The sequence below is a fragment of the Gekko japonicus genome, unplaced genomic scaffold (assembly GCF_001447785.1).
Source record: "Gekko japonicus isolate JY-2015 unplaced genomic scaffold, Gekko_japonicus_V1.1 scaffold1356, whole genome shotgun sequence".
In the NCBI taxonomy this organism is placed as follows: Eukaryota; Metazoa; Chordata; class Lepidosauria; order Squamata; family Gekkonidae; genus Gekko; species Gekko japonicus.
Genome location: NW_015170320.1, coordinates 408,162 through 417,782, shown reverse-complemented (window position 1 = coordinate 417,782; position 9,621 = coordinate 408,162). Strand labels below are relative to the sequence as shown.

Here is a 9,621-nt window from a genome sequence, read left to right as displayed (position 1 = left end):
CTCCCCCCCCCCCCCCCCCCCCCATGTCCTGGGTGCCACTGGAGCAACTTATCAGCCAGGTTTGATTCAGATCAGCAAGGGACATGAGACTAGTGTGCATGGCAGGGTGGTGAAGGAGTGAAGTGTGATAGTGGGAGGGAGACCTGGGCAGATGGGAAAGGAAACCCCCTCCCTTCCACCCACAGCTGGTTGGCAGCCTGGAATCTTGGGAAAAGCCAGGAGGAAAAAAGTTTGAAAGGAAGACAATTCAAGCTAGCCATTCTGCAAGTGTCTGGCTCTGGTTAGCTGGAGCAAGGCTGGGAGAAAAAAGCATTTAGTGGTGGAAGGAGGGGGTGGGGTGAGGAGAGCAGCACTGAAGCAGAGAATTCACCTTGTCTATTCCAGCACAGTGTGTGCAGTGTCACAGAGTAAGCCACACAGCAGATAAAGAAGTGGTCAAACTCAGATTAGGCCATAAGCCTTGAATGGTGCATGGTGCATTTTTTTAAAAAATGAGACCTAGATTTTAGAGGCCAAGCAATTGGTTTAATGTCATGGCACAAGGGAGAGGAACCTGACAGCACAGTAGGAACCTGATCCATAGGCAGCTCAGTTTCTGTTGAGTGTTCACTTGCTGTTTGCCCATGTGGCAAATATATTTCTCACTGCCATGTAACCAGGGTTTTGCTAGGACTGCATATCTGTCCCAGAATGTCTGGGAGCAGATTTTGTGGGCGCAGAAGTGAATTCTCTGCTCTGCCTTTATTAAATATGCACAATTTTTGTGATGTGCCATGTCACTCTGGACATGGTTTGCAGTGAAGCTTATTTGGGCGGGGCATAACTTTGACTCTGCTCTTGGAGACTCTGGCTGGAGTCAATAACATCAAACCTTGTCAGAACACACAAGGAAGTAGAGGAAGAGAGCTCTATAAATTAATGGCAGATCCATAGATTTTGACAACACTAGCCCCCCCCCCCCAAATATTTATTAATAAACCCCCATTGTTCTCCTGGATCCAGGCAGAACCTTAGGCTGCCGTACCAGTGACAATGGACAAAGATGTGCTTCTGATCCATTTTTGTATAAGTATTTATATGAAGGGAGAGAATAATGCAAAGCTGTGCACAATCTGTCCTGCAGTTAAGCAAGCTTACATTCCATTGAATGCAATGGGATTTACGTGGGTTTAACTGCATGCTAGATTGTGCTTGCTGTTTCCAATGGCCACTGTTCCTGGGTAATCCCAGGAAGAGAAAGCAAGGCTGAATCGGCAACCTGATGAGTTCAGTCAAGATCATTCACAGTGTTTTGGTCTCTATGGAGATGTGATGCTATACCCTTCTCAGTAATAAGAAATCACTCTGATTAATAACCTTTCTGCCATTGCAATTGTTGGCAAATTCTACTTCCTAACTTCAGTTGTGGGGACTGCGGAAAACTGGCCTATGTCAGGGAGAGCTCACAGTGATTGACAATGATGAGTCTAGAACCCCAAAGAGTCCAGGGTGCCAGACTCCTCCTTCTAACTGAAGAACCCCAGTCTCCTTTAGAACCAGAAGTGGCCCAGAGACAGAGAGTTCCTTAGATATCATGCATTACATTATGTATGTTATGGACCCATAATGTATATCTAATAAAATCCTATCATTTGAAGTACATACGCTTCTTTGGGTAGCAGGGTGCTCATGTCCACTATAAGATAGTATAAAGAGCTGCCCAACCTAGCGTAAGTTTTTGTGATAAACCTTTCAAGAAAATGTATGCAGGAATAAATGCCGTTAATCTTTAAAGTATCACTGGACTCCTGTTTGTTGTGCTGCTACCGACTACCACAGCTCCTCCTTCACTGGACTCCTGTTTGTTGTGCTGCTACAGCTCCTCTGTTGGGTTTGTCATAATGAGTCTTCCTAAACTGAGATTTTAAAAAAACCTTCAAGACTCACGTAAGTGTAAATGATGGCCTTTGCAGACATTTGATTTTTACTGACATAGATTATCTTGCGATTGTAGTATCGTCACTTTGGCTTTAGTGAGACCTCACCTAGGTTCTGTTTTTTGTTTTTGTTTTTCCAAAAGCCATCTTCTACTGCTAGCCAAGAAAAATCTGAACAGAGCTAAGTCTGTTGGGTTTAGTGGCACTCTGGGCCAGACTAAGGCCTACAGCTGGTTTTAATGTAAGACATGTGTGAAAGTGTCCAGATCAAGGCTGAAAGTGACTATTGGGGGAGAGAGAGAGCTTCATGACCAAATGGGTCAAAGTGGATAGTGTCCAATCTTGTCCCTCTGTCATTCTCTCAACATGAGCTCTCTAATAAACTCATGCTGTATCAGTCCAGCAAAGGCTTTCCCCCCATCAGACAGGGAGGTAGTTCCTTTTCCTTACTGGGAAGGTGACCGAATCCCGCCCAGTCAGAACAGCCCTCCCCTACTTTCTCCCAAAGCAGCCACGTGGCTGGGGACCCACCATATGTCATGCTCATAACCCATTCAATTCTCCCTGCATGTCATGCTTAAGGGAAACAGCTTGGAACTGAAAGATCATTACAATTAAGCCTGGGCCTGGAGCCTGAACCTGTGAGTTCCAGCAGCCATAGCTCATTCTTTTACCAGCTTTGTGGGGCTCCACTCTCTGATTTAGGGGAAGCAACCCTCTGAATGCTTCATCATCCAAGTAACGATAGATGTAGCATACGTAACTATGGTGGCCATGCATGTTGCACATGTTTATCTCATATTTTTCAAGTTAAAGCTGTCGGTGATTTTTGGTTGGGAGTGGGAGGTATGAGGTGGTCAGGCTGCAGGGTGCTTCCCTCTGATCCCTGCTACTCTTCCAAGCATTCAGCAAGGACCCAAGAAAAGCTTCTCTCTTGCCAACAAAGCACAACACTGAACAGGCGAGAAAGCCTCACGACTGGTTTCTTCAGTGCATGCCCTGATTCGTGTATGCTTTGTGTGTATGTGGAAAGGCTGCAGCTGAGGCAGCCCAAGTGGGGTGACTATTTGGTATTCACATGGGATATGATCCTGGAGGCCAGGCCATGTTCCAGTTTCTGGGACTGCTTATAAGAGCATGTAAATGTCATTTTGTAATTTATAACACACCAACCTGCTGAAGCACTTGAGGTGGCTTCTGTGTCTTGTGAATTTGTATCCATGTAGCTAGTTTTTGCATGCTCCTGAATGTGCATCTGTGTGTGTATGTGCCTGAGGGGGTGTTTTTTTGAGTGTATGTGATTAATCCTCCATGTTCATATGAGTCTGTGCAGTTGTCCCTTTCTGTATGTAAAGTTGGCCTTGTGTGTTCGGATTTCATGTTCCTCACCATGTATTCTTTCACATGAATGTCCTGCCCTCAGTTTCCAAATGCACACATCTAGCTGAATGTATCTGCTACTATAAAGGATCATTACAATTAAGCCTGGGCCTGGATCTATGCATCGGTATGCTCAGTCCATATTTGTGTCTGTGCTGTGTTTATGCAGATGTCACTGTCTCTTGCCTATGAATAACATTGTGAGATCTACGAACATCTGGTGTAGCTGAACAGGGCATGGGTGAAAAAAATTAGGGGATTTTTAGACATCTAGTCCTGCTTGGCAGCTGTGAACACCTGCCTGGCAATGTTGCCAAAAAAGCAGCTTCATGGAGTCTCACAGGTTCGGCTCAGCCCAGCTTCCCATCTGGGTTGGTGGGGTGGGATGGATGACTCCTGGCAGCGGGAGGAGAAACACACCATTAAAGAATGAAGCGCTGGCGAGGGGGGGACAGCACAAAGCGTTAACTGGTTCCGATCCCTCATGGATGGGGCAGAGTCGACTCAGCCTTCTAAGTCGGGATGGGGGTAACTGTGCTCTGGGGTAGGGGGAGAAGATGTCAGAAACAGAGAAGGAAACAATCAGTAAAAAGCCACATCCAAAACCATGGAAACCTGTGGGAAAGAAAAGTATAAGTATATGCCTCCATCCCCAATCTTGGGGGAAAATTCCAAACCAATGCAGGAAAAAAACCCAACAGAGCTTTTAGAACAAACTAAACAGAAAGAGAGAAAGAGAGAGAGAGAAGGAAGAGAGACATGGGTTGGGTGGAATCAAGCCTGGCTTTTGAGTTCTAATACTCTGAAATAAATCGTTTTGCTGGATTCTTAGTGCTAACCTGGCAGCTTGTCCCTTGTTCAGACAGGCTGATTACAGCTGTGACTCCTGGCACTTACATTAGGTATATTACTTCCAGATCTAGCCAAGAAATTCAAATTAAAAGTACATTGACTGACCCCCTTCTTTCATGCACCACCCCCATCTTCCATCAATAACAGACAGAGCCAATGATCATGACTGCAGCTTTCGTTAAAAAAAAAATAGGTAGAAAAGGAAAGGTGAAAAAACCCAAATAAAATCACGCAGAATTGAGCAGGAATTTAAAAAGAAAAGTAATAAAAAGAAACAGTAAGCAAGAAAATTTAAAAATGTCCACATCAAAGTGGTTCGTAAATTGGAATAAATTATTTATATGTGTTCTGGAAAAAAAAGGTTATGTTCTGTTGGTTTGCCTGATTTCCATATCATCTTGATAGAAGAGCACACAAAAGAGTTAAGAAAAAGCTCCTCAAGACTACTGAAATAATTGCAGGCAGCGGGATGACTATGATGCCTCGGCTGAAAATTTAGCTTGGGGATTCTCTCTAAAGAACTGCAGAAGCTCAGGGTAAAATTCTCCCTGAAAAATGGATCATGGGTAGAACAACTGATCCTCAGTTTCATCCACATATCTGATTAAAGTTGCTTTACTGAATGAGTTATAGAGGTGCCACTTAATATGTATCACTGAATGTTCCTGACACTTCAGTCCACAAACAAGAGTATATTAAATATGTGGAGGGGGCCTAGACAGAACACATCTACTCTGTCCAATTTCTTAAAAGCACTACATTTGTGCTATATATCATGATCCTGAAAGTATGGTTTGGAAAAAAGGCATATTGAGTACAATAGCATTTACTTTCACTTGTATTTAAGGGTGTACATTTCCACTGGGATCTCACAGATTGCTTAATAACAGTTGAATTCTATAATAAAAAATAGTTTGACATATGTATATAATTGCAAGAATTCTCAGAAGAATTGAAAATGCCCAATCAATAATCAAAATAAAAAACAATTTTTAACAAAGAAAACACACCCTCCCACTATTTTTCTGCATTTTATCAAAACTTTATATGTAACCTCCCCTCCAAATTTTAAGCACCTCTTAAAAATCAGGAATTGGGATTTTTTAATTACAAAAAGGAAAGAGAGAAGTAGTGGTTGAGGTAGGCCAAGGTACCCAGTTGGTTGCCATGGAAACATGAAGAAAGGAGCAGAGAGAATCAGTTGAATGATAAAAGACGCAGAGGACAGTTTGGAAAAGTGTATTTCCCCTGGAGGAAGCAAAACCAGAAAGAGGACAGTCATAGTCCAGACATTAATGGTGCTTCCCCTCCACATGTGAACAAGGAAAAATGGAGAAGCTTGGAAGGGTGGTTATTAGATGACTGCATTATTCCTTTATTTGCTGGGTGTTCTTTAGTTATTGGAAGCTTTGTTTCTAGAAGGGGAGGGGAATGCCAATTGGAATTAGTGAGACCAAAGAGAGAAAAGTTGGGAAAACCGAGGGAAGGGGAGGTGGGAGATTAGGAAGAAGAAGGATTGAGGAGAAAAGGTAAAGGAAGGTCACATTAAATATGGCCACAGAGAAAAAACAAGGTGCTGGGTTAGGGGTGGGGTCAGTGGTAATGTTGTTGTTTACCTTTCTGTTCCACTTCTACTTTATGCATCGGAAGGGAGAGAAGAAAAATATATTGAAAAAAAAAGTGCAAGAAGGAAAAAAAAGAGAAAAGAGATTAAATTGCTTTTTGTTTCTTCCTCCCCCACCCTACAGAAACCATTTTTTTTCCTTTCTTAAACTGCAAATTTCCCCTCCCATCATCCCACCAGCCCAACAAATGCCAGCCCCTCCCACTTTGGAATGGTTTCAAGGCAGACAGTGTGTTGGGTTTGGTGGTGGTAATTAATACTTTCTCATTGTTCTTTTCTTACATCATCTGATCACTTTGAGATTTACATTTATTTTTAAATTTTGTGCCGGCAACATTGCCATTCAGAAGAAAAGTCAGAAATCAAAACCAACCAGAGAGGACAACGAAGGAACAAAACACAAAAGGGGTCTGCTTGGGTGGAGAGCATTTGCAGGGAGGGAAGAGCAGGAGTGGGGAAAGGGAGAGCAAGCAGAAAAGTGAGAAAGGGAGAGAGCAAGAGTTTGAAGAGAAAAACATCCCAGGATCAAGGCTGACCTACCCTGGCCATAAAAGTCTTCTCTTTCCAGCTCACCATAACTTGAATCAACCTATCTCCAATCACACTTGTGTTCCTCTGTCCTGATTCAGGATCCTCTTGATAAGCTCCGTGTTGGTAACCATAGCCACATAATAGGTATTGTAAATGTAACCCTCTGTCTATTCTCTAATAGGTCTGATCAGCCATGTAGCTGTTGATGCCCAAAGAAATGTATAAGGTGCTGCCTTGCAAAGAATCAGTCTGATCATCTTTCTGTTGACACACTGACAGCAGGTCTGCTGGGCCTCTTAGGAAGAGTATTTCTTTGTTTCCACTCCTTGCAGCCAGGGACTTCCAAGGACTTTAGTGGGACTTTATAAATACAAGGCAAATCATGACCTGCAGCCCCATCACTGCATCACCGTACACTTAATGGTCCAAATAGTGATTTTTCAAATCATAAGACCAACTTCAAAATCACAGTATATTGGTAATAAAACATTGCCCTCTGTGGCTGGGTACATCTATTTCTACCAAGCCAGAGGACTGACTCTTCCTTACTGTGGCACTAGGTCTGATCCAGCCTCTGTAGCTCAACAGCTGTACAGACATAATGGAAAAAGGAAGAGGGAGATCTGGGGGAGGGGAATCCTACTCATTGTACTTGCCTATTCCTAAGTGCAGCTGCTTCCCCAGTTCCTACAGTGACACCTGCTAGGAGGCAGCTTCTAGTTTGGTCTAGTTCATTGCTGCAGGAAATTGGCTAAGTGGCAAGATGAGCATAAATGTAGGGGACTACTCATCTTTTCATTTAAAAAAGTCTTAGAGTCTTGCAGTTACAAATCTGTAGACATTGGGAAGAGTGAGGGTGTTACTTATTATGGGTGCTTTTAAAGAATAACCCTGTAAAATTATGTTTAAAAAGTCACACATCTATTTTATTTATTTATTTGATTTATATACCGTCCTCCCCACAGGGGGGCTCAGGGCGGTTTACATCAATCTTAATGTAATACCATTAAAACAACCATTAAAACAACAATTTAATTTTTGGAGACTTGCATTGTTTCTAATATACAAAGGACTATAAAAACCTTCATGACTGGTTTGACCAGCATCAACTGCAAAACACAAAAACTGAAGGATATAGCTGCAATATTGCCTCCATATCTTGGAAAAGCTATAATCTGTACATACCTATGAGTGAGAAGGGGGAGAGGCCTCCCCAGAACAGAAAGCATTGCAGCATTTCAAAGACTGTCTTGCTGTTATTTTGTCTAGGGTTCTGTACACTCAGTTAAAATTAAGCAAATACTCAGCTTCTCAAATAGCATCTTTGCTTTTACCAATCCATAAAGGCCAGTGGTTTTATGGAAACTGGAATCTGCTTTTGATTCAAATATTATTTGTCATATAATATAAAGTCTCCGGTAAAGTTATACTCTGAAAAGATCTTTTCAATCAGATATAAAGATGGCTTTATTAGGAGATGAGGCAAATTCATGGAGGATAGATCTTTCAATCACTATTAACTAGGGCTATGCAATCAAATATTAACTAATCAAAACCCAAACTGAAAATATGTAATTCATTAATACAATATATAATAATAATATGAAATGAGGAGCAATAATAACATTCTGAATATTCAGATTTGGCTATTATTCTGCCACCTGTTTAGGATTAAAAAGTAAAAGAGGTCAGAGAGAAGGGGGAGAGTAAAAAGAGAGTGATTTGGCAGATCTCTAACTAAAAAGGATATTTACCAATCGACAGAATTACGTACAGATATTGCCACCCAAAAGGACTACACTGATGGGTCTGTCTTTCTGAAGCACTGTTGGCATCAGTCATATTACTAGCTATATAAGCAACAGTGTTTGATATCCTGCTCTCTCTAGTTCTGTGCCACCTAGGCCCACTGGGTAACATATGCTTATGTACAATGGCACCCAAGCAGTCAAAGCTTTGAATCAGGGTTGCCAAGTCGTTGCAGTCGCCGCAGCGGGGGACTCCCGGGCAGCGACTGGTGTGCGCGCCGCACGCATGTCACCCAGAAATGACGTTAGGATGCCGGGCACACTGGGGGTGGGGCCACAACCATCGGAGGGAAAACCATAGAATTTTCCCTTCGATGGTCGTGGCCCCGCCCCCAGTGCGCTCGGCGTCCTAACGTCACTTCCTGGTGATGCGCACGTCGGGGTGGGGTTCCCCCTGCGTCCCAATCCGCCGCCGGCGGGGAACGGGCCTCTGGGGCGGGGGTTTCCCCGCCCCCTGGGAGGACTTGGCAGCCCTGCTTTGAATAAAGAAGGAAATGTTATGTCCATCCCTACTCACCCTCAGTGATAGGCAGCACTAATGCTGGCAGAGAGAAAGGAGCTAAAAAGGTCTACTCAAAAGTAAGTGTCATTTTATTCAATGGGGACATGCTCATAATATTGCAGCCAGTGGGTTAGATCCAGACTAAATTGGCAATCTCCACCAATTGTCTGTTCCCATTGCAGATCCCGCTCAGAGCATTTTGTGGGGATCAGTGGGCTGAAGGGGGGTAGGAGGCAGGAGCATTCCATTTGGCCACTGGAAAATGTAGTTTCTCTTGTGCTGCCTTCTAAAAATGAACACTGCTATCAGAGACAGACAAATAGCATTAGGGTCAAGCCAGACAAGATGTGAGAAACCTCATAGAATAAGGTTCTGGGATTTCCCACCATCTTTAGTTTCACTGAAAAGCAGCTACAGCATAAGGAGGATGTGTATCAGGGCTGCAACACTTGGCAAGGTTATTTTAAATAATGTCATCATCAGTTCCTCTAAAACAAATTACCCCTCTCTCAAATACTACTAGCCTCAGTAAGGGAAGGAAAAAGGCAACGTCCTGTAAAGAAAACAGGGGTGGGCCTATTTTTTAAAGTGAAAAATAGAGCACGTATCGAATTAGGCCAGTCAGTTTTTTTATTCTGGGGCAAGGTGACTGAGGAAATAGTGGCAGAGCAACTCCAGGCACATATGAATGACACTTTTGCACATGACTCATTTCCCTCAGGCTCTGGGATGATCTCTGCTTACAGTTAGATAGGAGAGTTTCTTCCGAGCTACGATTATTAGAGCTTTCTGCCACTTTTGATACCATTGATCACAGCATCTTGTTACATCTGTCAGAAAACAAGGTATGGGGGCAGACCCGTGTAGTACTCCACTGGTTTTTAAATCTGATAGAACCCCAAGGGTGCATTCAGACAGGGCATTTGCAACGGAATAGGTGCCGGTTGCAATTGGTGAACTTACCGGCGTTCACACGTAGAACATCTGCCTTCTGTCCCTAACCGTTGC

At 43.2% G+C, this 9,621-nt stretch overlaps 1 protein-coding gene across 1 annotated transcript in view; it reads right to left on the bottom strand.

Moving 5' to 3' along the window:
- ADGRL1 (adhesion G protein-coupled receptor L1) overlaps positions 1–9,621 on the bottom strand; it is a 105,331-nt gene that overhangs the window by 43,185 nt on the left and 52,525 nt on the right. The window contains exon 4 of the mRNA XM_015418056.1: positions 5,765–5,779. Coding sequence (XP_015273542.1) covers positions 5,765–5,779 — 15 coding nt within the window. The remainder of the gene's footprint in view (positions 1–5,764; positions 5,780–9,621) is intronic.